The 26,877-nt window shown below is 38.3% G+C and overlaps 6 protein-coding genes and 1 long non-coding RNA gene across 15 annotated transcripts in view; 4 read left to right on the top strand and 3 right to left on the bottom strand.

The window, feature by feature from the left end:
- The window catches only part of LOC111435917 (G patch domain-containing protein TGH), a 10,613-nt gene extending 3,966 nt beyond the window's left edge, over positions 1-6,647 (bottom strand). For 6 of the 7 annotated variants that reach the window (XR_002709158.1, XR_002709157.1, XM_023073554.1 and 3 more), the window contains exons 1-12: positions 6,140-6,647; positions 5,848-5,938; positions 5,676-5,770; positions 4,966-5,069; positions 4,057-4,118; positions 3,910-3,984; positions 2,812-2,960; positions 2,257-2,332; positions 2,070-2,153; positions 1,825-1,902; positions 696-846; positions 44-530 (exon numbers count right to left, since the gene is read on the bottom strand). Coding sequence is in view for 5 of the 7 variants with exons in the window: in XM_023073554.1 (XP_022929322.1) it covers positions 44-530; positions 696-846; positions 1,825-1,902; positions 2,070-2,153; positions 2,257-2,332; positions 2,812-2,960; positions 3,910-3,984; positions 4,057-4,118; positions 4,966-5,069; positions 5,676-5,770; positions 5,848-5,938; positions 6,140-6,274 (1,587 nt within the window). In the remaining 2 variants the exon portion in view is untranslated. The remainder of the gene's footprint in view (positions 1-43; positions 531-695; positions 847-1,824; positions 1,903-2,069; positions 2,154-2,256; positions 2,333-2,811; positions 2,961-3,909; positions 3,985-4,056; positions 4,119-4,965; positions 5,070-5,675; positions 5,771-5,847; positions 5,939-6,139) is intronic. The other variant, XM_023073537.1, reaches the window with a different exon arrangement.
- Positions 6,648-7,667: 1,020 nt separating this feature from the next.
- LOC111435956 (protein Dr1 homolog) lies at positions 7,668-10,904 on the top strand. Of its 2 annotated transcripts, none has more exons than XM_023073601.1 (6): positions 7,668-7,856; positions 8,057-8,126; positions 9,238-9,327; positions 9,641-9,735; positions 10,285-10,353; positions 10,541-10,904. In XM_023073601.1, exons 2-6 carry the CDS (start codon positions 8,072-8,074, stop codon positions 10,700-10,702), a joined length of 471 nt encoding a protein of 156 aa, XP_022929369.1. In that variant the 5' UTR covers positions 7,668-7,856; positions 8,057-8,071; the 3' UTR covers positions 10,703-10,904. The 2 variants fall into 2 exon arrangements, with proteins under 2 accessions (XP_022929369.1, XP_022929360.1); XM_023073592.1 differs by having other exon boundaries at positions 10,529-10,904.
- Positions 10,905-11,247: 343 nt separating this feature from the next.
- On the top strand, positions 11,248-12,684 carry LOC111435947 (protein MIZU-KUSSEI 1). Its single transcript, XM_023073580.1, has one exon. The coding sequence runs from the start codon at positions 11,597-11,599 to the stop codon at positions 12,395-12,397; it is 801 nt and encodes a 266-aa protein (XP_022929348.1). The 5' UTR covers positions 11,248-11,596; the 3' UTR covers positions 12,398-12,684.
- A 227-nt stretch (positions 12,685-12,911) lies between these two features.
- LOC111432456 lies at positions 12,912-15,006 on the top strand. Its single transcript, XR_002708643.1, has 2 exons — positions 12,912-13,021; positions 13,522-15,006. It is a non-coding gene; the product is annotated as an uncharacterized LOC111432456 (long non-coding RNA).
- Positions 15,007-15,113: 107 nt separating this feature from the next.
- On the bottom strand, positions 15,114-19,044 carry LOC111432447 (kinesin-like protein KIN-8A). The gene is made up of 6 exons (XM_023069340.1): positions 17,891-19,044; positions 17,520-17,793; positions 16,985-17,035; positions 16,435-16,893; positions 15,655-16,311; positions 15,114-15,542 (listed from the first exon to the last, which is right to left on the bottom strand). The coding sequence occupies exons 1-6, from the start codon at positions 18,670-18,672 to the stop codon at positions 15,516-15,518; spliced, it is 2,250 nt and encodes a 749-aa protein (XP_022925108.1). The 5' UTR covers positions 18,673-19,044; the 3' UTR covers positions 15,114-15,515.
- Positions 19,045-20,061: 1,017 nt separating this feature from the next.
- LOC111440133 (translation initiation factor eIF-2B subunit delta-like) lies at positions 20,062-25,316 on the bottom strand. 2 transcript variants are annotated; one of them, XM_023077466.1, is made up of 7 exons: positions 24,578-25,316; positions 22,927-23,064; positions 22,217-22,557; positions 21,124-21,868; positions 20,940-21,036; positions 20,807-20,861; positions 20,062-20,384 (listed from the first exon to the last, which is right to left on the bottom strand). In XM_023077466.1, the coding sequence occupies exons 1-7, from the start codon at positions 25,086-25,088 to the stop codon at positions 20,322-20,324; spliced, it is 1,950 nt and encodes a 649-aa protein (XP_022933234.1). In that variant the 5' UTR covers positions 25,089-25,316; the 3' UTR covers positions 20,062-20,321. The 2 variants fall into 2 exon arrangements, with proteins under 2 accessions (XP_022933234.1, XP_022933236.1); XM_023077468.1 differs by lacking the exon at positions 24,578-25,316 and adding an exon at positions 24,113-24,431.
- Positions 25,317-26,102: 786 nt separating this feature from the next.
- LOC111440231 (oleosin 1-like) lies at positions 26,103-26,837 on the top strand. The gene has a single exon (XM_023077484.1). The coding sequence runs from the start codon at positions 26,234-26,236 to the stop codon at positions 26,681-26,683; it is 450 nt and encodes a 149-aa protein (XP_022933252.1). The 5' UTR covers positions 26,103-26,233; the 3' UTR covers positions 26,684-26,837.
- The last annotated feature ends 40 nt before the right edge of the window (positions 26,838-26,877 follow it).

The raw sequence follows: 26,877 nt of genomic DNA, 5'->3' as shown, positions 1-26,877 counted from the left end.
GGGGGGGAGAGAGAGAGAAAGAGATTAAGTGTTGGCTACTCACAGATGATGTAGGTTTAGTAAATGTATCTGAAAGATTGTATTGGACATGGACGCCATCAGAAGCAGCAGGTGGATTTAACTCTTTAGAGCTTCTTGCCAAAGGCCTTTCATGTAGGATTCTTCCACGACTTTCGGCTGTCATCTTCTCCACGCTTGGAGAGTATTTATCATTAAATTGATGCTTAGGTTGGTCCATGCGCTTCATCTGCTCCTCCCATAGCTTCCTTGAATAATACTCATGACCAGTTCCTCCAGTAAGAAAACTGAATAATGTGTTCGACTTGTTTTTTTCTCTAGAGAGATCCTCAAATAGTTTTCCACAGCGAGCAACCAAAGTTGCTACCCCTTCAATTAGAAGTTTTAGATTATTATCATCAGGAGGTGGAACATCGACGGGAGGGGTATCAGCAAGCTTATAGCCACCATTGAGAGGCCCCGCAAATTTGTGGCGGGGTCTAAAATCCTTGGGTATTACTGGAGGATCAAACCTGAAAAATAAATAGAGAAATAAAGGTCAAAAGGACAATATGTAATGTCCACAATGTTTTCATGTTTCAATAGATCGTGTATACTACTCAAATTGATACATCTTTGAATTTTTATATAACTATATTCGACTAACACAAGGAAATAAAATCATGTCCTTTTAGCACCTCTCCAACTGGTAGTCAGAGTTCGATGGAACTCTAAACCCAGGCAATACACCATCTACTTTTCTTTCAATCAACTTTTGTTTACCATCTGTAATCAATTTAGAAGGTGGTTCATCGTCTTCTTGTACGTATGTTTCCTCAAACTCATAACCTGCCAACAAAAATCAATAAGAAAACCACAGAAACATTGCAAAAGTTCAATGTATATGACAAGATTATATGATGAACTGACATATTTTCAACCGATACATCACATCAAAAACAATAATGTTACCAACATGAACATGGTGAAACTTAATAAATTAAAAAGAATGGTGCTCATCATCAAATTCTCAGTAATTTCCACTCTTAATGAGGTAGCATGCTATTTAATTGTTTCTAGCAATGGAAACCGGATGGAGCCAAGGATGGGATGGGGTATTCCTCGACTTGAGGAATGGGGTCAGGGTGGAGTGGATCCCTGTGGGGTAAGTCTTGTCTAGCAGATTGTTCTCATCTAATAAAAAATAGTTAATCATTAACAAATATATAAAAATATTTTTTTAATCTAAAAAAACTCTTTTCATTATACTATTTTTAATTGAAATAATTAGTTTTTAAGAACATTAATGTCTTTTTTTTTTTTTAATTATTTAACTAGAAAAATGTATATATCTACACCTTTTCAGGGTTCAAAATAAATAAGGGATAGGGTTAATTTGCGGCAGGAAATGTGTTCCTTGTCAACATTCCCATTTTTAACCAAGACTGCTTGCCCTGTTTGGGGTTTTTGCCATCCTAATCTAATCTTATGAACATACGATATATTGAAATACCAAGGGGTAAGATGTAAAGCATTAACTAGAGGTGAAAAAAATAAAATAATAAAACTAAAAGCTGTTAAATTGGTATGGTACAAGTATACGATTGCAATGACTCAAAGACTTGATTAAAGCACCAAGTAATAAGCTCGTCCAAATAAGAAAGTAATCATCCATCCATCTTCAATCTTATAGGAGCACCCCAACTCTTCATTTACAAATTATCGTAGTATCATTGAGCTCCACAATCATAGTGATGATTAGAAAAGGACCAGTATCACATGACAACGAGGAAGGAAGATATACAACAAAACTGTTCACATACTGACCAGAGGTATAGACATCCTCATCTTCGACATCAAGTTCCTCAAGTGCACCAATGCCAAAGCCAGAAGCAACCCTCTCAGCTGATTCAGAGAAGTGAATGATTCAGAACCATTGAAAATTTGTATGCTAAAACAAAATAAATAAATAATAAGTTCAGATAAATGCAACCAGACTGAAGGCAAACAAAACATATTAAAAAGCAATTAGAAACTTGAAGTGAACGCAAGTGATGAGGTGCAGAACTTACTCCTAAAGCCAAAAAGATTATTTTTCGTGGAGAAAACTTTTCCGTAACCTTCCTGTTTCCCAGCCGCACGTGCTCTTTTCTTTTCTAAATTAAAAAATAATAAACATTATCATATAAGATACAGAGGGTTAACATAGAATTAGTTGTCCAGAACTTATTTGACAAAAGTTACAAAATAACTAAATACCCCTAAACTCAGGTGCATGCTTGAAAGGATCAAAACCTAAACCGTGCAGATCCTGTTTTGGGTTGATCACATAAACCTGTTTAAAAGAAGAAACAACAAGAAAACAAAATTCTTATCCTCACAAAAAATCCTAAAGCCAAAAGCCATTTGAAACAATGTTAACTAAATGCTAAGAAAATAGCAGAAAACCAACGCATTATCATGTTTAATGAACATTTTACAATTATTCTGACTGAGTGCATAAGAAGTCTTCAGTATGGTTATAAAAAAAAATTATTTCTCTATGGATTTCTGTTGAGGACTTGAGTGTCCTAAAAAATCATCATTATTTTTCTTTGTTCAGATTGGATATCCTTTTCATCTTTAATTATAGAAAACTACTAAAAACACTTTTCCATGAGAACCACAACCCACTAAATAACTAGAAAATAGGGGCACAAACAGTTGTCTTACTGGCGTTCATCTTTAATTATAAAAAACTACTAAAAACACTTTTCCATCAGAACCACAACCCACTAAATAACTAGAAAATAGGGGCACAAACAGTTGTCTTACAGGCGTGCTCTGAGAAGATGAAATATCACCCTTGGCAGGTTGAGGAGAAACACCATCATCATCCTGAAATGATTCAGAATTGTGGATCTCTGATTTGGTATCACCTGTAGAAAATGCTAGAAATGCTTTTCGAGCATCTCTTCGAGCATCTGTCATGAACAAGTTATGGTAGTTATAGTATAGCTGTTAAATAACAAAAAGTGACTGGAGATAAGAACATGTCATCCCAGAGAAGAAAATAAAAACACCACCTAAAAAAACCCAAGTGAAATTACACAATTTTTTTCCAGGTAGCCACTGCCATAGCTTCATCTCAAATGTCAAGTCGAAACACAAAGGAAAAACTTAACCAAGCATAGACAGAGTATTAACGTTCCGAAAGCATTTGCAGAAGTACAACCGGGCTGTACATTGACCAACTGTACACAAGATAGCTAACAAGGTAAAGTTTTTTTATCTTGTTGTTTGTCTTGAGTGCATTAAAATACTGCCAAAAAAAAAAAAGTGTAGAGAAGGTTTCCCCCTGGCCCAGAGTCCAAATTGGCGTGCTTTATGCCAGAACAGTATCAAGACTCAAAACTCACTTTTTTTTCTAGTGTCCCTTCAGTATTAAAGTTAAACGATGTAACGATGAGTTTTGCATGGATTGGATTTTTTACTCTGAAGTGGCCGACTGTGTGAAGCATATATTACAAAAGCACAGCCTAGAGGCCAGGTATAGGAAGCCCCACCACAAAGACCTAATGCAAAAAAGACTTCGGATAAAGGTCTACAAAAACAGCGTGGCTAGCCCAAAACGTGCAATGTCACGGAAGCTATAAAAAGAACTTTTCGCGTCTTTGAAGATTTTCATTTCTTTTTAATCTTGTCTATAGTATTAGAAGCAAGCTAGATCTAACTTCTTTTTTTTATTTTTTATTTTTTAAGAAATTGCAGTGAGAGTGGATCAGCAAGCCAGATGTACTAAAAAAACACTTAATTGGATAACAGGTTACTATATAGCAAAAAAAAAAAAAAAAAAAAAAAAAAAAACCCCAGAAATACAAAAATATGTACATGCAGCAATAAAAGCATGTGATACAATGAGGGAAAATATACCGTAGAGGGAATTAGCTCTTGAGTCCTTTATTGCACGTCCATGGCGCCATCCCATCTTTAATAGTAACTTCACACCTAATCAATATATTTGCTGCTTTAATAAAAAGGGGCTTGGTTTAAATAAATTTTTAAGTCTCTCAAACCAACCTATGGATTCTGCAGCTGGAACAACTAATTCATCAGGAACAGGTCCAGGAATTGCAGATGGCCTGAAAACATAAAAAGTACTTTAAAAAACAAAAGTTCATAATGAATGAAGAAAGAAAAATAATGGGCTGAAACAAACTTGAGATAAACATAAAAGTAAAACTTAGCCACATCTTACCAACATGCAATCTTAACTTAATTTTCTACACAGTAATAAAATCAATCATTCTGGTATCTCCTCTGTTATCTCTTTGACAAAACATACAAGCGCCAACCATGTGAGACAAATCTCTCTCTCACACAGTTTTTCACACAAACTTTGTCCTAAAGAAGATGGGGTGAGGAATAAAGAGAGAGAGCTAGTATTTATGTAAGATCATAACACGTGCTACACACGTTTCAATAAAAGAATGACATTTGTTTTAACAGGAGGGTCAAATGGCAAATAATTCAAAGAACAAGGTCTAGTTGATAGATAAAAACCAAAGAGTCAAACAGAACGACCAAACAAGATACAAATGGACTTTCTGCTTTCTGGGCAAATTTGCATAAATTTTGAAGCCAATCTTTTGTCATATTGCTCAGAGAAGGATACTTATGCATATTAAATACTACCTAGTAAAAATGATGATGAAGATTTTTGGAACAAAATATTTAAAACCGATTAAAACAGATGTGTCAAACACCAATGTAATTACAGTTTATCAAACTTCACAAATAAAGAACGATCAGGTATATATCTTGGATGCATCCCAGTAACTTGGTCACGACAAAACCATGTCATTAACAAAACCCAGCTTTCCAGCCCCAAGCCAAACCCACTCTCAAAGAACAAAAAAGAAAAGCCAAACAAAAGTGAAAACTACAGAACTATTGCATGGGAATTAACAATGTAAGTTAATAGTTAACCTCTGCTGTTGCTCCTTTTCAGCTTGTTTGCGAGCAAGCTCTACTGCTGTGAACCCAAATGTATCAAACTGGAAAGATGTCCCCAGGCCTCGACCTTCCAATTCCTAAATGAAGGATCGAGGGGTCAACAACTTATGGTCTATAATGTATGAATTAAGAAGAAACACACAAGATCATAGACTGAAAAATTATGACTACTTGAGATGTGGCCAAGAAGTAAATAATATAATGCATATTTCATTTAGCAAAGGCATCAATGCTTCAAATGTCAAAGAAGCTGCATGAAGGGGACGGTGATATATTTTCTTTTAAAAAGACAAAAGCAACTTTCCAAGTTGAAAGCCTGAAGTGCCGGACAAGTTATTTCCATTCAATCCAAATCAGATACTGGATGATAAGATACTAGTTGTTTCCTCAAAAAGTGCTAGCTTGAATGCACTGACAAGTACTGTTATTTCAAATTTCAAGAGTAACCAGTTCGACTTCATACATCATTGAAATGGTTTCTTAACTGAACTGACCATTTTCCCAGGCCTATATTTGAGTCTATCTGGACTAGAAAAAGTAGTTAAAATTAGACCGTTCCTCGACAGCATTCTCATAACACTAGAAACCCTTAGGAAAGCCAATACAAGTGCAGGGGAAGTCGCCCCATCAGTCTCATTCATACATTTAAACTTGTTTCTACCTAAGGGTCAAATGGAACATACAGTTTTTTCATCTTCGTCTAAGAAGTTTAAAATGTTTTGCTGCTTGACTTCGGCTCTATTCTTTCGGGATGACGTGAATGACTGTGGAGTCCAACCTGCACAGTTTTTAAAACTAGTGAACAAAACTTGTGTAATTAGATCGAGTATTAATGAAATATACTTGTTTGCACACCTTCTTTTGAGCCCACTGTGTTGTAATGGCCAGCCGAAAATCCACCTGTGAATGCCCCATGAAATCTTCTACGCCCTTCCTCGTCTCTAACCTAATGACAATTATAAACAAGAGAAGAAGGATATTACCAAACGGCTCTGCGATCATTTTGGCTAAAAATTACAAGAACATAACTATATTATTTAGTCTCCACGAACTCAGTATACAAGATCAAACTCAGTGTCAGGTGATTGATGCCAATTTCTTTACTTCCACAAGAAGCAGGGAGTATGGAATCCAAAATGAGTAATACCTCTTGTTTCCAGGAAGGCAGGCTTCGCATGGTACCAGAAGCGTCAGCCACAGATTTCTTTTTACGGCTGTTGATCTCTTCCTCCCGCTCAATCGGCGTTCCATAGAAAACGAAATCTTCTTCGTCCGATTCCATGAGTTTTCAACTTCCAAAACAAAAATTGAAGAAAGGCAACAACGAATGCGGTGTTGAAGAAAACAGATCCTTGTAAATGAAGATTGCGGAACTTATTGTGGATACATTGATGTTGTGGACTTCCGAGTTGCAGAGCAACGAAGCCTCTTCCCGCGAATTGCAGAAGAAGGTGATCGGAACTGGGGTAGGGCGCGCGCTTGTGGGATGATAAAGAAACCGACTCGTAAAGTAGGTGCCTCACAGTTCGATTGCGATTGGGCGTTTCTGGTGAGGGTGAGGGTGACGGTAGGATGAGGAAGCTTACACAAATTCTGCTCACCTCCGAGTTCTTCGTCCAGTTTTTTTTTTTTTTCTTTTTTTCTTTTTCCTTCTTAGGTCTTTGGGTACAGAGATCAAATTTAACCCTTTTTNTTTTTTTTTTTTTTTTTTTTTTTTTTTTTTTTTTTTTATTTTGATTTCAATTCCGATATTCTAGCTTTAATACAATTTGTAATCGTCCAACTCCACCACTATAAACATGGTCTTTGACAAATCACACCCTTGAGCTTAGGGTCTGACACGTCGTCAGCATCTGGCTCTAATAACATTTGTAACGGTCTAAACCCATTGTTAGCTTCAACTTCACAATTTTAAAACGTGTATGTCAGTAAATATGTAATGTTTTATTCGTTTCTTTAATCAATATGGGATGTTACATATGAGTTAGTTAATTAATTTTTTCACCCATGTATATTCAAATATTTGTATTAGTACAATTTTTAAAATAATTGATAAAAGTAGAGGTCTACTTTTTATTTGTGAGACCCATTTAAGTGTCATTTAAGTATAAGAGGCCCATTTATGTGCAAGACCCAATTAAGTATAAGAGGCCCATTTACGTGCGAGACCCATTTAAGTGCGAGGCCCATTTATGTGAAAGGCCCATTTAAGTGCTAGGCCCAGAGCAAGTGGTGGGGGATTCTGAATTTGACCAAAGAACCAATTATCGAATGCCACGACGCAAGACCATCTCTTTCAAATGGCATGATAGATCAAACATTTGGAACAAGACATCCTAAAAACAACTGACTTTTCTAAAAGAATAAAAGAAAAAGAAAAAGAAAAGAAAAGAAATTAAATTAAATTAAAACAACACAAATATATTTATTCAATTCATAATTACAAAGAAAAAAAAGAAAAGAAAAGAGAAGAAAGCATCCAAAGTTCCTTTTCCTCACGCGCCACTCTGCCGCCTGACTACGCTACCCCCTTCAACCAATCAGCGCTAAAAAGGGGAACGCCCACGGGTCCCACCCGATCCAACTTATTCATTCAGTTGCCCTTTATCCACGCGCATCGTTTGCGCGTGGACTACGCTCTGGTGCCTCCTTTGCCCTAATCTCCTGCGAGCGAGATCTTACTCTCTTATCCTGAAGAACCACAATAACCTCTGATAAAAATGCATATATCAACAATGCCCCTCCACCACCACTCCACCTCCTTCATCGCCTTTTTCGATTCCGATCTTCTTCAATCGGTGGGATCGCCGTCGTCATTTTCCGGTTTCGCCAATTTAGTTTTCTCTGTTGGCTTCTCTGACGCCGTAAGTTCCGATCTTCTCCCCCTCCTCTGTATCGTTTTTTTTTTATTTTAATTTTTTCAGAATTTGTGTCTGTTCTCGATTCCCGCCGTTGCTCTAATTTTTCTTTTTGTATTTTTTTGTATTTTTTTGTTTTGTTTTTTTTTTTTTTTTTTTTTTTTTTTTTTTTTTTTTTTTTTTTTTTTTTTTTGTATGTATTGCAGTCTTGAAGGTTAGGTATGGAGCCGATGGACATAGTTGGAAAGTCTAAAGAGGACGCCTCGCTTCCTAAGGGTACTTGTAATTTCTTGCGGTGGTTTTTGGTGTTTTTGTGTGAATTTTTTTGGGGGTATCCCCCCCATGGTGTAGTGAATTTTATATTTTCGTTCGTGGACTAATTTGGTGTTTCTTCTTTTATTTTAAAACAATAATCTGAATTTGGGGATCCTCTGTAAACCAAGTATCTAATCGTGAGTTGAGGTCAATGTCTGGAAATTTTATACATCGCGACTTAAACGATGAAGGGCACCTTTAGTTATCGTCTCCACTGGAGAGGATGCACCTTGATGCTTGTTTTTTTTTTTTTTTTTCTTCGTGGGAAATTGAAACTGGATAATAGGCTTGAGTTCATAGAAGGAAGCCCTTTGCTTGATTTTCATTTTGATTCTCAGTCTTTTTTCTGAGTTACTAGTATGCTGTATTCCGTACCTAAATCTGGATGCCTGAGTTTCAGTTCATTAATCCTCACTTTACGACGATCTTCATAAGAAAGAGTAGCTTTTGAGGACGTTTTTGTTCCTCAAATGATAGTTCCTTACTCCCGTCTTTCATTCATATTTTTTCTTGCATCCCACTTCTGTCTCACTAATTAACCAGTCACCGTGTTTCCAAACGACAGTTCTCTTATTTTAGATATTCTATATAAGATGGTTGGGCCTTCAAAAGAAACAGTTGGGGCTTGTCTTCTGCTTCCTTTAAGTCGGGTTTGTCTTGTAGTTCGTGTTCATCTTTCTAGCTCGACCTTCTTCTTTAGACAGAGTAGCTTTCGTGGACGTTTTGGTTTCCAAAAATTAGTGTTCCTCTTCTCCTGTGTCATTTTTATTTCAGTTCTTCTAGCTTTCATGAATTGGTTCAAACTTTGGTATGGTGTATTTTGGTGACAACAATATGATTCCCTTGTACAAAAGAAGTAATGATGACCATTAAACTGCTTGAGCAAATTGCTGAAGTTTTTCATTAATTAGTTTATTTCTTTGAATGTGGGTGATTCAAAACTTTCATGTTTGGTAGAGATTATAATGCTTTCACCAATTGAGCTATGCTCATAGCATCATGTGCTTTTATATTGTAAACCATAATTTCTGATTCCTCTGGTATTTTGTTTTGTTCAATTTTTCTCGGTCAGCGACTATGACTAAAATTATCAAAGAGATGTTGCCCCCTGATGTTCGTGTTGCAAGAGATGCCCAAGATCTTCTGATTGAGTGTTGTGTAGGTGAGAATATCTTTGCCATTTTCTTTGTGTATTTTAACATTTAATGTATTAGTACTTGGTGTTGGTTTCCTGCACCACTGTTAATAGCCGTTTGTGGCTCTATTATTTTTCGAACAATAATCACATGTAGTTGTCCTTATACACTGCCTTTAATTGTACTATTTTTTATTTAGTTGATTTTTTCTGTCCTCTTTTTTACTATTGTTCCCCCACCCTCTCCCCGGCTTTAAGCTGGTGGCAGTTTTTTATGACAGTGACCAATTATTACTTCTCACTTAAGAATTGCTCTCTCTTTGTTTTGGTGTTCTTGCAGAGTTTATAAACCTTGTGTCGTCGGAGTCCAATGAAGTTTGTAGCAAAGAAGATAAAAGAACAATTGCACCTGAGCACGTGCTCAAGGCTCTTGAGGTCTATGGACTATCCAAGTTACCTTTATATTCGTAATAATATACACTTGTATGTGTTAATTGCTATTATTTTTTTGGAAAATGCCTGCTGAAATTGTCTTTTTTTACTATTCAGCCCCCTGAATTCAGATTTTCCTTTCTGTAGGAGTGGATTTCCCAATTGGTTGTTACAATAATATGACTGAAGTACGAAATCTGAAAAGAAATGAATAGTCTTCAGTGGAATATGAATTTGGATAACCTAACTATACCTTACCAAAATAATATTATCCTATCATATGCTTCTTACAGAAAGTCTTAGTTTCCTCCTATTACATAGAAATGGAGAAATAAATCACAATACATGTTAACAATGTCATGAGGAGTTTGATTACACATAAGAACACTATGGGTGAAGTCCTTCCTTTTCTCAGCTGGAGTACTATCTGTGGATTGTTTTCAATAACTTTTTCATTCATGTGCTTGAAGAAGATGCTTTGCAGCCTTAGCTAGGTTACTTTTATTTTATGTCTGCTTTTGAACTTACACTTATGGTTATATGTACGATCAGGTGCTTGGTTTTAGTGAGTACATTGAGGAAGTTTATGCTGCATATGAACAACACAGGCTCGAAACTATGGTAATGCTCCGCGAGGTCTATATAATCAGTATCTATTTTAATTTGTGTTCCTTAAAGAGAATTCGTTTCCGTGATTCTCTTAACTGGAATTTATTGTCATAAAATTTAGTTCACTTAAACATGAGTGTCCTAAGGCAACTTGAAGCACTAACATTTTTCTTTTCTCTCCATTGAGAAAACTCTCCAGCAAGACTCGTTGAAAGGTGGAAAGTGGAGTAATGGAGCCGAGATGACTGAAGAAGAAGCTTTGGCTGAGCAGCAAAGAATGTTTGCAGAAGCACGTGCAAGAATGAATGGGAGTAACACCGCTCCGAAGCAACTGGAGCCTGAGCAAAGTTTAGAGAGCTAATTTTAGGATCTTTATTTTCTTCCAACCATAGGCAAGATTCCTTGACCCTTTCCATTTGTGCCTCAATTATGCCTTGTGCGTATGTACAAAAAAGAAATGATTAACCTAGCACTGGGCTCTGTGAAGATGCATTGTAATATATATCCATATCCTGCGGATCCATGTCTAGTTAATACAAGTAGTGACTGTGTTTAAAACTGTCTCTCTTTCTCTCGCTCTCTACCCAATATACTATCACAAATGCACACATTTGTCTCCTTACAGCATCTGTGCGTTAGTATTATTATAAGTTTCAGGAATCTGCTCTGCCTTGGCCTTTTGGATTTACTGCGAGGCATTGCTTTCTCAAACCTTCATTACTCAAATGAAACAGATGATGGGTCTCGATTGATTAGTAGATCTTCATTACTCTCTGCCCAACATGGTTTATGAGTTTGCTCTGTGACCCCCCTACAAGCTTTGTGCGTCACTCTCAAACATGGATTTGGATTTGATTTTCGTTGGATTGTCTATTGTGAACAGCTATGGATTATATTTAGGGTGGGTTTTGATGGTGTAGTTTCACTGTTTATGCTTCAAGTCAACAAAATGCCATCACAAGAAAGTAACACCGATATTGCCTCTTTCTGGATTCCCTTCTCTCTCTCTCTCTCTCATGTCTCCCCAAATCAGTTGGTGGGTCAGTCTATGTTTCTTTTGTCAGGATTCTCTTGCAGCACATCAATAAACCTTGAAACTAAGAATTCAATGATGAGAGCCCCACACAGCACAGATAAAGGGGAAGAAACCACATTCTCTTTATTATACACTCACTCCCTCTTAGTCTATCTCCTACCAACCAACCTTCTGAAGAATCTACCTTCCTTACCCCTGGTTTCTTAGCTACAGCCAGTAATGGCTCTGGAATCCTCATCCAGAAGGCACTTCCATTGGACAAGGAAGGTTAGTAATGAAGATGAAGACGATTCCACCTTCAAATCCTCAGCATCTGCCCCAGAAGAAAAGGAGGAGGAGAACGCCAAGCCCATTTCACAGGACTCACAACATCAGCAGCAGGTTGGAGCACAATTGTCAAGGAGGAAACTGCAACAGCTTGCCGTCTCTCGGTTCCGTTCGGTTCTCACTGCCCTTGGCCGCAGCCGGAACCAGCAGCTCGGTCTTCGTTCTCGAGTGGTCGGAACACTGTTTGGTTCTCGCCGAGGGCATGTTCATTTTGCATTCCAGAGAGACCCCAATTCTCATCCCGCTTTCTTGATTGAGCTTGCTACACCAATCAGTGGTCTGGTGAAGGAAATGGCATCTGGACTGGTTCGAATTGCACTGGAATGCGATAAAGAGAAAGAGGAGAACAAGAAACCAGGAAGGAGGCTGCTTGAAGAGCCTATTTGGAGGACATTTTGCAATGGGAAGAAATGCGGTTTTGCTTCAAGGCGAGAATGTGGACCTAAGGAGTGGAAGATCTTGAAGGCTGTGGAGCCAATTTCCATGGGTGCTGGCGTTTTACCGGTGAACGAAGGCACCGAGGGTGGTGGCAGCGGTGGCGTGGAGGGAAAAGAGGGATCAGATGGTGAAATCATGTACATGAGAGCCAAGTTTGAGAGAATTGTCGGCTCTAGGGACTCTGAAGCTTTCTACATGATGAACCCAGATAGTAATGGTGCTCCTGAGCTGAGTGTCTATTTACTAAGGGTGTAATTTGAGCAACCATGGAAGGATTGATCTGAGTTACTCCTCAAGTTCCTTCATTTCAGCAGCTGCAGCTCAGCTAAACTCCAACTCCAAGTGTTGTATTTTCTTCTTTCTGATGTACTGTTACTCTATTATTTCCTGTTTAGATTTTCTTTCTTTTTGTTGAGTATGAGGGGATACATTACAAGAAGATGATGGTGGGTTGGGGAGATGAAGGTGTAAATGTATAGTTTCTGTCTAATTCATGATTAATTACAATTACCTTAGAATGCTATTCATTCTTGCTGGGTAAATCTCCATTTTGATTGCTTCAAAAGGTGGGAAAAAAAAATCTCCATCCTATAGGATCAACAGAGCCTGTGTTGTCTTGTCCAATCTATGACATCATAAGATATGTAATGTTGTTTGGGCATGTGATGTGATGATATACCCAAATTATTAGTGGGCTTCACATTCAATTATGATTGTTTCTATGTTCATGTTTTAAAGATTGCTTCTTCAACTTTCAAATTTTTTTTACTTTACCCATTTACCATCATCTTACGTTTGACATGTTTTTGAACTTACAGACTTAAAGTTATACTGTAAGAGAGAAAAAGCCAGGAAGATCCTTGCTGTTTCATACAAAAGGTAACAAAACTCTATCAGAGTCTTCTTCTTTTTGGGAAAAAAGAAACTCCCATCTGCATATTTAAATAAGTTTCAAAGCAGATACTGTTGTTTTAGACAGCAAAATGGCCAAAAAAGGATAAAAGAAATCCAACTTAATTATCTCTAAAAATAAGAAAGAATCCTTACTCGGGTTAGAGTAGACCAGTTTTTTTAAAGCCTATAGACATAAGATTCTCATCAAGAAAGGAGTGAAGCTACTTGACCGGGAGAGGAGGGAAGCAGCTTTACCAAGTTCAATAAGGGAGAGGAAAATCGCTTTTAATGGCTGAAAATGACGGTGTTTTAGCCAAATTTGGATCATCTTCTTTGTTAACAGCTATAATCATCATATGATTATGAGTATCTATTCTCTCTCATTCTCTACCTAGAAAGAAGCTAATGATCAGAGTTCTATGTATTTTACCTAAACTTTTTTTTTTTCCCTACTTCGAACAGTATTCTTTCTTTTCTCTGTGCAGGACTACTCATCATCTTAGCATCACCAACTTTATATTGTTTGGTCTTAAAGTGAAGAGGATTCAATCATTACCTGGGCTCATAGTTGTCTCTTAAATGATCCCAAGAGAATTTTTTGCAAGAGCCAAATCATGGAAGTCATAAAAGAAATATTTATATATCAAAGAAAGATAAAAAAGAAAAAGAAAAAAAAAAAAAAAACCTCTTCCTGACAGCACAGCTGAAGCTTTTCCTGTTTCAATTCTTGACTGCTTTTTTTCCCCCACTTTGGAATTTGGTTCTTTTGAACCATTTAAGTTTCCTCCATAGTTTTGAAAAACTTCTCCTTCCTACAGTGAACTGTATTTAAATTACATGTTTACCCCCATGAAGAAAAAAGGGAATGATTTGCTTTTCCTAGTTTCAAGGCTTTCTCTCTCTGCCTTTTGTTACTTTATTCAATGGGGAGAGGAGGGCACTGGAGAGGGTTTGGCTCATAGATGGGTCAAGATCATATTCTATAAGATTATCTCTCAAAAGAAAGGAAAACCCATTGTGAGTTTTGATGATTGCTTATCATACAAAATGATAGTGGCTGCCTCACACAATCAACAGCCACTAAGATCCACCAGTTTTAGTGCAAATTCTTCATTTTTTTTCTTTCTAAATCGAAAACTAAACCAGTTTGACTCATTGACTGCCATCAAATTTGCAGTTGAGAACAAGCTGCATTGAAAATGAGACAATGACATATGGTCTTTTGCCTTTTGCCTGTCTTGGGAAGATGAGAGATTAACTACCAACATGGCAGGAAGTTCATTTATCGAGCTTTGTTTAGAAGCATGCCTGTTATCTGTCATATAGATTTTGTTTGATACCTTTTGATTTGATCTGTTTATCGTTTCTTGAGACTTAGCCATCAATTATATCTGACTGTCTCACAGTAATTCTTAGTTGGAAACATTCTTCTTCTCTTTTGTTTCTTTGATTTCTTTCTCCTCATGAATTCAGATGCTGATATGTCAGTCTGTGGTTGGGATGCTATGTTTACAGCCATAGACGATAGATCTCTTCCTTATTGTTACAGGAGGAGCATTTGTGAGATTTCACATCAGTTAAAGAGGGAAACGGAAGATTTTCTATAAGAGTGTGGAAATCTCTCCCTAACTGGCGCTTTGTAAAATCGTGAGGCTGACAGTGATACACTACAGGCCAAAAGAGGACAATATTTACTAGCGGTGGGCTTGACTTGGCCTATTACAAGATTACTTCCCTCAAGTATGATTTCAAATGGAGCGAACGAGAGTGTTCATACAATTGGCACAAGAAACTTGTATAACTTTTGGCAACTTGGAGAAATTTCCAAGTTTGTCAGTTAGATACATACTTTCTCCACTTTGTTGTCACATTTAAATTCTGGAGTCTACATGAGAGGGTTCACATGTGAAAGCTCTCTTTCCAAGTAGCCTGGCAGCTTAGTTACCAACAAAAACAGCAACCTTGCTTCACTTCAATCTCATATTTTTCAATTTTGTACATTCCTTCTCTCAAGTTAACCATAAACATGGTGGGTATCATTCTCTACAGAACAGAACATTCAAGTTTCACAGAGTTAAGAGAGAAAATAAAGTTGAAACTTGTCATTCTTGGGGTGATTAATAAATACCCAGATGATACCTCAGACAAAGCAAACAAAGTGAAGAGATATCTCATGGAATGTGTTCCAGTTAGTCAGTACATGGGTTTTGACTAAGAAAGAATAAAATAATATGTAACACAGTTTCAGTCGCAAAGATTCACATAACAAGAACAGAAAAAACTAAGAAAATCTATGGGCTAATCAGTTGTGTACATGAAAAATCCATCAGAAGAAGCAGAAGAATTATATACCATAACGCTCCCTCCTAAAGCAGGACTTAGAACTTAGTCGGCATTCTGTTTCTTTATACCCTTTTGTTCTTCTCATAGTGCCAATCCTGTTTCTTCTTGTCAATCTTCTTTGAGTCTTACTCCGAAGCTATGGCTTCTGTCGAGCAAAACCCGGCTGCGTTGTCGAAAACATAGAAATGAGATGGATGAATGATCAAGCTGTTAGAGTTTGGAAAGTGGTTCTGAGGTGTTCTGTTAGAGTTTCATAATGTAAAAAGAGACACTACCTGACGAAGCAAAGAGGGAGCAGCAGTAGGAGGTTCTGCAAGGACATGGCTTCTAGTCTTCCTTCCATTTAATGTGGCAACAGAAGGGCTATTAGTTGTTGTTATGTCCCAAAAGCTTCGTTTTTTAGCTGTTGGAGCTGGTGATTTGAAACGGTGGCTTGGGCTCTTCAGCTCACCTACGCTTGGTTCCTTTGGTCTTAAGCTGCTTCTTGTCCCTGTTGCTTTTTCGCCCTTCTTCAAGAGTTCATTAATAAGATCATCTTTGTGCTTTAACTCCACAATGTGCTCTTTCTTTGTCTTCTCAAGCTCTGCTTCTAATTGTTTCACCGTGCGGCGAAGCTCTCGAACCGCTTCCTCTGCTCCCTTCTTTCTAGATTCTGGTGTAAAACAGTTCCCATTTAAGAAGGAGGATCTTGGTTTTCGTCTCTCATTTTGGTGGACTGATGTTGGAGGAGTTAGAAGAGATGTGGCTGAAGACGGGGTCGATGAAGCGACCGCAGCCAGGGATTGCGCCTGTAAGGTTAGCAACTTCTGTTGCTGACGAACCAACTGCACGCGCAATTCTCGATTTTCTTTCTGCAATTCGAGCAATAGTTTAGCCTGGTCTGATTCAGATTCGGGTACCTTCATCATTATCTCCTCATTTGCCTCTGCAATCTGCATTCAGTGATCAAGTCAAATCATTTCTAATGGAAAGTTTGATGTTTTGCCATGTTTATGATGCAATCCTTCAAAAGTTTATGATGAATTATAAGTAAAGAACAAGTTTGTTGGTCAAACCTTAGTTCTGATCTCTTTAGCACGATCAGCCCAATGAAGTGTATTTTGGGTTTCACCAAATGATAAGTTGCTTGGGCTAATATTTGCAATCATCACAGTGTTACAAGCTCCTCCTAATGAGTCCTTAAGAAGCTGTGTGAGTTTTGAATTTCTATAAGGAATGTGCTTCTTTCCTTCCACAAGGGCATTGATGCAACTACTTAGAGCAAGTAGTGATCTGTTTATGTTTGCTCCCTCAAGAGATCTTAGTGTTCTTTGGTCTGTGGCAAGTGCCCTCTCTGACCCAGCAAGATCAATCAATGACAGCTTCCCTACTCGGTTTACGACGTTCATTCCACCATCTCTGGCTTGGTATTCAACTGTTACCTGAAGTATAGCATGAGACCGTGAAGAAGTTTCGTTAACACGGGTCGGTTCGGTTGTGCGGTTTTGATTTCCCCGCTGAAGCAACGCCATCACCTAGGCAGAATCCAATAGAAATTTGAATCTCCCCCTTCTCCATTTCATAAAATTTCAAACTTTCAAAACTATAAGGGAGTTAGAATGTTACTTCATCTGTGGAGTAAGCTCTGTATTGTGTAAGACCAGCAGCAACAATGCCCTGGAGTATCGGAATAACCATTTAGCTGAATAGTAATGAAGAAATTTTCCATTAAAAAAAACAAGATAACGAAGATTTCATATGATTCAAATGGGATGGAATGGTCCAAACTCTCCTAGTTTAGCTTGGACTTTTTCTTTCGGACTTCCCCTCAATGTTTTAAAACGCGTCTGCTATGGAGAGGTTTCCACACCTTTATAAGGAATGTTTCGTTTCCCTTTCCAACCGACGTGGGATCTCATAATCCATCCTCTTGGAGGCCAGCGTCCTTGCTGGCACACTGCTCGGTATCTAGCTTTAATACCATTTATAACAAATATTGTCCTCTTTGAGTTTTTCTTTTCGGGCTTTCTCTCAAGGTTCTAAAACGCGTCTTCTACGGAGAGGAGTTTCCACACCCTTATAAGGAATGCTTCGTTCCCTTCTCCAACCGACGTGGGATCTCACAAACACAATGTACAGCACAGAGCCAGAGAGCACAGACCTGCTTGTCTTCTCGGAGGACTAATGGCCTTCCTGGCGATAACAAATCTCTGACTGTTTCATTGTAGACCTCAATATAAGAGAGGTGAACGGCATGGTTCCCATCGCAGCTCCTCTGCCTAATCTTTGTGAAGAGGTCTTTGATAGCTAAAACCATAACTCCAGGGTTCTCAACCGTTCCTAGCATTGTGTAGGTCTTTCCAGCCCCAGTGGCTCCATAGCAGAACACAGACCCATTCCTTCCCTGTAATACTCCCTCTACAACCTCTGCTGTCCTGCTTATTCAAATTGATACCCATTTGAAGGGTTACATATTAAGGTTTAAATGCAATAGAAATGAGTGAAGTACAAGCTCTTTTGTATTGAACTTACGTGGTGGAATAGACTTCCTTCTGATTTGTAGTGTCCGGAAAAGAGGCATCAAAAGTAAAATGGCGTCCACGAAGCCTCTTCAGCCTCAGATAATCATTCTCATTAGCAAACTCTGTCAAATAAAGATCTCTTCCATTCACTATTTTAACACAACACCTCGATCCCGCTTCCTTTTCCCTCTTACCCATCGGCCTTAGCCTCACAAACACCAAAATCCGGGTTTTCCCAGAACTCTCCTTCTCTGAAGAACTCCCAAATTCCTCCATTTCTTGCATATTCTTACACCCCACATTCTCCTTCTCTTCCATCACAGCCATTGAGTTCCCTAACGACAACTTCCTCGCTACACTCGTCAACTCACTCGCCTTTCTCGAGCATGAAAACCCGACAATTCGATCGGTTCCAACCCCCACATTCTCCTTTGCATCGGCCATCGGTGGTTGGGGAAGAACGTAAGTTCTTGTAACAGTTGAATTAGGCATTGCATTTTCTCTCATCACATTCTCAAGCTTCGCCTCTTTCACCTCTTTCTTACAACAACCCTTTAGCTCCACGCTTGGATGCGTTGTGAATCTTAGATCTTCCCCTTTTGGTGATGACCTCTTGAGAGCTGCAGAAGCAAGCTTCTGCTGCTCGTACAAAAGGGTTAATGCCTTCATTTTCTCTTTCAATCCATGGTGAAGATTTCTAGGTGGAAGATTCAGATGCTGTTTATCTTCTTGACATGAAGTTGCTTCATTTTGGCCCTCGTTCATGATCTGAGACCGAGTTGAAACAGGCATTCTTCTTTGATTTTCTCACTGCCCAAACATACCCAGAAAATCCCACTGACCCAGTTCGAAAATCTGATGTTTTTCCAGAAAATTTTCCCGGAAAGTGAAAAAATCTGAGCAGAAAATGATGATTGTCCAGAGAAGTAGCAAAGCAGAAGAACCGAGCTCACGAAAGTTGAACTAGGGAAGAAGAGAAGGGGGGAAACGAAGATTAATGGTAGAGAATCTGAGGCGTTAATCTGTGGTGATGGAGGGCTGGTAGTGGGGCGGGGAAAATCAGTTTTTGAAGTTAGGTGAATGGGGCACTCCACTTTTTTGCTTCTTCCAGTCTCCGTCCCACAGTGGCGTTTTGAAATTATGGTGGTAGGGTGGAGTGGATGAAGCAATCAGTGGAGTGGCGGTACACATTTTTGCCTTCCAAAAATTTGAATCCCTAAGTTCGTAACGGTCATAAAATTTGCGTTCAGATTCAAACGGGTTGTTGCCTTTCGAAATCGAATGTTTGTGACCGCACTGGATTACTCCTCCGCGCTTTAATTATATGAAATTTGAAATAATTAAAGACGAAATCTTTTTCAAAAGAAGTGGAGTTTTAGGGTGATGCTAAGGTGCATCAACTACTATACATCTCAATATCCTACCGTTGATGTCAATGGTTGATCATAAAAAATGAACGGCAGTGATTGAAATTTCTTAGATCTCATAATAATTCTTATAGAATTTTGTATGATTATGTTATATTAAACTTCATTTGAGTTTTCCCCGCAAGTAAAAGCAATTCAAAGGGGAAGCAATGATCGATGACAATGCAAGATGAGTGTCTTTCATATCGTACATTTTCTATTACGAAGATATGATGCATGTATCGAGAGAGAGAAGTATAAATACGAGGTTTGTCCTCACACAAACACAAAGGTATACAAAACTCTTACATGTCACTGAGTGAGACAATATAATGTATGGGACATAGCATCATGCCGATGCTCGAACTCTTCTCTTACACACATACAAGTCACTGCTTGACACTATTCAAGGTCAACCATGATTTGCTAGACCAAAATTTGACACCAATAATGAAAGAAACACTTTCTATTTTTATTAAATGAGAAGCAAGACTTCATGATGTGTGTGCTTCCAATTGGAAAGATGATAATTAATTACATTAGTTGGGATTGAGTGTTAAATAATCGCATACCCAAACTTGTTATGATGAAGGTGTTTGTGCTGTCTTTTAGCTCGTGGCTTCCAAGCAAAGGCCATTTGGGAAAGCAACCAAATTAAATTATGAGAATTTCTCTTATAGTACATTATCAACAATCATAATATTCAATCTAAATAGCCACTTATAGTCTAGTTAAGCAATAATTAAAGTTTTATTTATTAATTCAAACAATTCTATAAAGTTCAAGGTATCGACATTTTCATTGACATTATTGACGACGACTTTCAAACCGTACCCACAATACATTCTCCCAGAAAAAAACACGCTTGGAAAAGTGTAAGGAGAAGCAACAATCACACTCTTGTCTAATCGTTAGTTTACCAAAAATCAAAATTTAGTTGCAGAATTTGAATGTAAAAACTTCTTGCAGCATGCTTCGGCAACAAACATCTATGATTCATCCTTGCAAAAATAAGCTTCCTTACCAATGAAGTCCTTAAATCCACAGGTGCTCTCTCCGATACTCGCGTACGATCACGGGTACGCTTGTAGGCGGGATCTACAGTTCAGACCAATAAGAAAACAAGTTTAACTCAAAACTGCAAAACACAGATAAGATTATTGATGACAGTGCAAAGTGGCATTCATAATGGACATGAGTGATCTTGTAACAGTGAAAGGATTACAGCGTAGTTTGTTTAACCAAACAGAACTTATATCCCAAAAGGTGGTTTGCTTTCCAACGTGAAAAGAAGTCAACAATAAAGAACCTAGATGCTTGACCACCTAATTATCTCAATTTCAACCTTCATCTGAATGAGCCAAGGATCAGATGCATCAATCTCATGAGTTTCGGCTTCCTTCGACAAAGAAGCCGAAACTCGAAACTTAACCCCTTTGAGGTACAATAACTGATTATAATATGTATCTCAACAAGTGCCTGAGACAGAAAGAGAGTAATATTGATTGAGCAAAGCTTACCATGCCATAATCTGTGACAATCATTGAGACATAATCTGAAGGTGTAGCATCATACCTGAAATAGTACAAAACAAAGTTAGAATGCAACACTTTTGAGGTACAATGACTGATTATAATATGTCGGTTGATTTACATTAAATTTAGACATTGCAGTTGTTCTTTAGCAGCCAAATTATCTAGATAATTAACATCCTTCCTTCCTGGGACCTTTGAAATAGCATCTGGATCACCTGCAGGAAATCTCAAAATGCTTAGACATTGTCCCTTTACCCTCTTCTGGAAGAAAATAAGAGAGAAGATGACATAACAATATGTACCTAATTCATTGAAACATATTGAGTCAAGCTGTACCCTTTCATGGAATTTATAGGCTTCGCAGCAGATTAAGACTGGAACATGGAATGCATTAGCAACCATGGCAACACCTGCAGTTCCCACTCTAGAATATACAGTTCCATTAGACAATACTGCAGCGGCCCCCAGAAAAACTCGTGTTACTTCGTGCATCACGTAAGAAATAGCATTTATATGAGTGTAGGTACACTTTAGGCCGCTTGCTATTAGCCTACGAAGCAATGCTTGCCCTTCCAGTTTTGGTCGGGAATCCACCACCACAACACGGAATTCTTTTCCGAGTTCATGTGCATATAATAGAAGCATCTCTACAGCACATGATGATCCATATGTGAGAAGAACATCTCCATCCCTGATTTTAGTAGCAGCATGTCTAACTATGACCTCATCTGCAATGATAATCTTCTCATTGATAAAGCGATCAATATCTGAGCAAAGTGTAGCTTTTACTTCAGATTCCAGAAGATTCACTGGTAATTTGGCAATGCGGTTCTTCAGAAACCTAATTGCATTTCCCATGCTAACAGATAGTGGCCTGCACTCGTTGAAGAATGACACATAGCCACCAATTTTTGCAGTTAAATCTCTACCCAGAGATTTCTGTGGCGGAGTTGAGTAGTCTTTGATGGCCTGTTGAAAGGCATGAAGCATAGCAATACAGCGAGCATTGCCTCCACATATATCTCCGGCCATATATTGTAAACCAACCTGATAGAGTATAGGTATGTGACTAAATTAGACAAACACTAGTCAGAAAATTTATCATAGATACTATAAATTAACGACCATATATATATATATATATATAAAAAGAGGCCATCCATACATTTAAATCACCATGTTAGAGTGCATAAAGTCTCATAAAAATAAAACTCTCGTCATAGATCATCAAAATGAAATCTTAAAACATAACAGTTCTAATCAAACAGGGGCGAAGCTATGAGATTTTCATCTGAAATGGGAAAAGTAAGAATCTTGCGACAAAACAAAACTGTATTAGGTAGTTTTTAATTAAAAAATAAAATAAAATAAAAGGAAAAAGAAAGAGAAAATAACCTTGTAAATGGCAGGATGAATGGTGTCAAGTTGGAAAAACTTCGACACGAGATCAGGAAGCTGAGTTCCCTGCTCATATTGAGGCAAATGGCGAAATAATTCAACCCTATTTCGAGCTTCAGTTTGGTTGAAAACTGCTCGCTTTTTAGCCTTTTCTACCCTATTTTTATCATCAAACTGCATTCGTGGATGGGGCGCATCTTTCTTCCTTTCTTTATCAACTGTGCGATCACCTCCTCTTTTGTCAGTAGATGCAACCGAAGGTGCAGCAGTGCTATCTTTCATAGCCGAAGGCTGCTTCACAGCTTTACCAGGAACAGTACCTGACTTATTCGCCTCACCTTTAGAGAACCAATAAATATATGAAAAATTAAGAAAATAAACAAATAAATAAAACAAATGAACTAGTAATTATATGAGCTCTCAAAATTTTTCTGTCACATAAAAATCCAAAGAAGGGAAAAAGGATAATTATTAGCATTCATAACCAAATAGAATGACCCGTTAAAAAGTTACCCGTGCAATTAGAAAATCCAGGAATTAGAAACTTTTGTACAAATACTCCCATGTACAAATGCACTAAACTGATTCCACTTAACCCTGTACATTTCTTGATTCAAAAAGTGTTCACTTTCTAGCCGGATTTGCATTTTTGAATAATTAGCAATATAGTTCATGGCACATTTCAAATGATTGAAATGGAATAAAACCTTTTGCAGAAACTTTTGCTGCTCGTTGTGCCTCCTGCAGAGCCCGTCTTTCAGCCTTCGTTGTTTTTGCCTTCAGGGGTTTTGAACTTGATGGTGGTGGTTGATTTTGCACCTCTGTGGATGCCCCTCCATTATTTTCTGCAAGAGCAAAGTAGTAGAAATGAGAAACCAGTAACCCAATGCAAGTTCCATAAGAAAGTAAATTCGCATGTTCACAACCATGCAGAATTTCACTGTTGTTTTCCCTTTTAATCCTTCATTCTAATAAATGTTTTGGCTCCTCGATATGAATGGAGTTCAAAATTGGGCACTATAGCCAGACCATGCAAGCATGACAAAATCAGAAAAAAATTGACAAGTTCCAACAGAGAAGTAGATTAGTTGATGATGCTTTACAGTCGTTATTGCTAGTTCTACATAATGAACAATGTTGTCATAGTTTTATTGAGTTCATAATCTCCAAAGCATTATCCAGTTAGCCCTTTAGGACAATGTACCAACTCACGGTGATTCCCCTTCCTTTACTCTTTTCAATTCCATACCTCTTTCTTGAAGAACCATACTTTTCCTTTCTCATCTAGTTACCCTGTCCTTTCTTTTCTTCATGATCCTTTCTATTTTCTTCTCCAAACTCTCTCAAACAATAAAACTGAGCGAAGTTCAACTCTAAACAGGGAAAATGGTTCTTTAATTATCCATTAAACGTGAATCATCAAAGGCTCATACAAACATTTATTTAAATAAAAAATCTTCTAAAACGAAAACAAGGCCACTCTTTCTAATTACATCAACCTTGAACGTGCATTCATGATCTGGTGGTAGCACTCTTGAAAAAACAATTAACTAGCACAGAAAAGTAAGAAACTCCACTAAAATAGGAGATGCAAACCATAAAATAAGCTATATCAGTCTGAACAATATAACTGAAATATATGAAGTTATCTTGGGTTAGCTTGAAGTTGGATTATAAAGGGGTTTTAGCGGATATCAGAATCTGAAACGAGATTCTAGCCTGCAATTTATAAATACCTATAACTTACAATAAGCATATCCGAGGAGAGGACACGATATTCTCCCAAAAAGCACTAGGAGCTCAAAAACACCCTCCAATTGTCAAGGATAGCAGCCAAAAAATAAATGCAGAAATGTTTAAAAAGGGAACTAATTGAAGAGAAAAAAGCCATACCCAGTCCAATAAACATAAAAGTTCCTACCCCTTCCATCAATATCCTAGCTTCTATCAACCCATATACCCCAAAAATATAGCTATAGAGCAACTGAAAGTTAAACTCTGGCCTTGAATCTGCCTTCAAAAACTTGTTTAATGAAGTTAGGAGAGCTTCTCGGAGACGCCAGTAAAAGCTGAATGTATCCAAACAAGAAAAGAAAAAACAAAACAAAAAAAGAGCATCGAATGGATTCAGTAAAGTGCAAGACATGGAAACACAGCCACAGCCCCATCTTCCAACTGATATGAAAAAGAAATGCATAGCAGAAAGCGTAATAATTAGATGTATAAAGTCAATGCTGCACTAAAATGCTGCACCTCAAAAAGGAAAAGTACAGACTCAAAATTGGCAGACATTAACAAAATCCCCCTTGCATCAAAGAAAAGGGGGGAAATGAGTAAAGATTAGGAATGCAGTATCACCTGCAACTCCAGCAGGCTTATTAGGTCCCAACGTCCTGAGAGGCACCGCCTGCGAATTCTCCGACGACTTAGCCGCCATGTGGACTCCAAGCCCAGGAAGGCTCGACGCAATCTTCCCGGAACCACTCCGGCGATACGGAACGGAGGTGGAAGAATCCTCGGACATCTCCAGCTCATCGTCCCAAATTCTACTCGAAGGAGAAGTCGCAAGCAGGGTCTGGGAAGGGTTATAACTGCCAACATGAATCTGATCACCGGAATTTCTCCAATTGGCCGGCGTCGGAACAGGGAGCATAGTAGAGCGTGAGGCAAGGTTATCGGAGAGATGACGAGGAGGAGGAATCATGACCGGAGACAAGGGATCGGTGGGAGGAGAGAGGGATTGTTGAGAAGGACCAAAGCCGACCGGACCGGATAGGGAGCGTCCGGGGGGGTTTGGAGCGTCGAGGGTGAAGAATCCGACCTGACGAACTTTGGGTTTGACGACGCGGGATCCTCGCCGAGCATCCATGAAGACTTAACGCGAATAATATGGCATCAGAATTACCAGAATCCACATAAACAGAGAAAGAGAAGAAATGGGTTCACTGCAGAGAAGCTTAATTAGCAGCTTCTGTAGCGTCCGCCATAGCCATAGCCAGAGCCAACTGAATCAGAAGAACACAGAGAAAGGAAGCAAGGGCTTATCAATCGCTCGCGTCTGCTCTACTTCATCTTCTTTTACCGCCACGAGTCAATCAATTTTATCATTATTTTCATTTCATACAAAATAATTTTAAATAATTAAAAGTATATTTTAAAAGTGATTTTAAACACAAAAAAATAATTTCAACTATTTTAAAATTACTCTCAAATATATTATTTTAAAAAAACTTAAAAAATAAAAATTGTAAAAACAAAAAGGAAACGAACAAGGAAAAGCAAAGAAAATTGGAATTCTCAACTCCAATTGAGTGTTGTTATTTTTAAAGGAGGCATCGGCTTCTCTCCAACAAGACAAAAACTTTGGATAAGATAAGATGAAGGGAATATTATTATTATTTTAAACTTGTATTCGTTGTCTAATTTTGAATTACGTGACGATAATGATAAAGTTTATATGAAGAAAAGGAATACAACCAACTATATAGGAAAACAACGTTCAATTTACATGTATTAAATGCTAACGTTACTGAGCTAAAACTCATATTTTAGTATGATTGGGCCTGTGTGGTAAAACTTTATGGAAAAAAACTTTAGATATATGAGGCTAAATTAGAGTAAAGATTGCTTGGAAGGGTCGGGGACGAGACGTTTGGAGGTAGCTCGATCATGGGTCTGGGCTTCTGTCCAAGCTTTTTTTTCCCTCTCCTCATGTGATGGCTCGACTTTCGTTTTAGTTTGGCTCCGTTTGGAATGAACTTATAATTAGATTCCAAGGAAGAAATTAAATACAAACTATACACATATTTATGATATATTACGTAAATATGGGTATGAAAGGTAAAGAAAGGGTCAGCCATGGGCACCCATAAGTAGCTCCAATCCCACCACGTGTATCCCTTTCATGTCTTCTCTTTCTCCCATCTGTCTCTATATACACACACCCTTTCCTCAAAATCCTCGTCGTCATTTCTCTTTTACCCGTTCACTCCCACCACCACCTCCTTCTCACCCATGGCCGATCGTCCCTCAACCGCCACCGCCCTCATCCGCCGCCTCCAGGAACATGCACCCAACTCCCCGCAGCTCCTCGGCCTTCTCACCCTCTTCATCTCCGCCTCCATTCTCATCTTCCTCATCGGCCTTACATTCACTGCCGCCCTCATCACCCTCATCTTCCTTAGCCCTGTCATCCTTTTAACAAGCCCCATCTGGGCTCCCCTCGTCTTCTTCCTCTTCATCCCCGCCGTCGGGTTGCTGTCTCTGGGTGGCTTTGCGGTGGCTGCTGCAGCCGGGGTCTCGTGGGCGTACCGGTACTTCAAAGGGATGCATCCACCGGGGTCGGAGCAGGTGGAGTATGCGAGGAGCCGCATTTACGACACGGCCAGCCAAGTGAAGGATTATGCGAGGGAGTATGGAGGGTATTTGCAGAGTAAGGTGAAAGACGCAGCTCCTGGAGCTTGATTAACTAATTTGAAGAACAATGCCCTGATCTCAGGCGGCTGTTGTTTTTGTTCGATAGTTTAAGGTAGTAGTGTTTGAGCAGTGTGATATCTTCCGAGTCGTTATGCTTTAGATTTATAAAAACAGAAATAAATCTACTTTTTTTGTTTTTTCATTCAAATTATGTGCAATCATCAAACAACCTAATTTTGTTC

This window comes from Cucurbita moschata, unplaced genomic scaffold (assembly GCF_002738365.1).
Source record: "Cucurbita moschata cultivar Rifu unplaced genomic scaffold, Cmos_1.0 Cmo_Scf00003, whole genome shotgun sequence".
Taxonomy (NCBI): domain Eukaryota; kingdom Viridiplantae; phylum Streptophyta; class Magnoliopsida; order Cucurbitales; family Cucurbitaceae; genus Cucurbita; species Cucurbita moschata.
The sequence above is the reverse complement of the archived record's forward strand: the minus strand, read 5'-3'. Positions and strand labels throughout refer to the sequence as shown.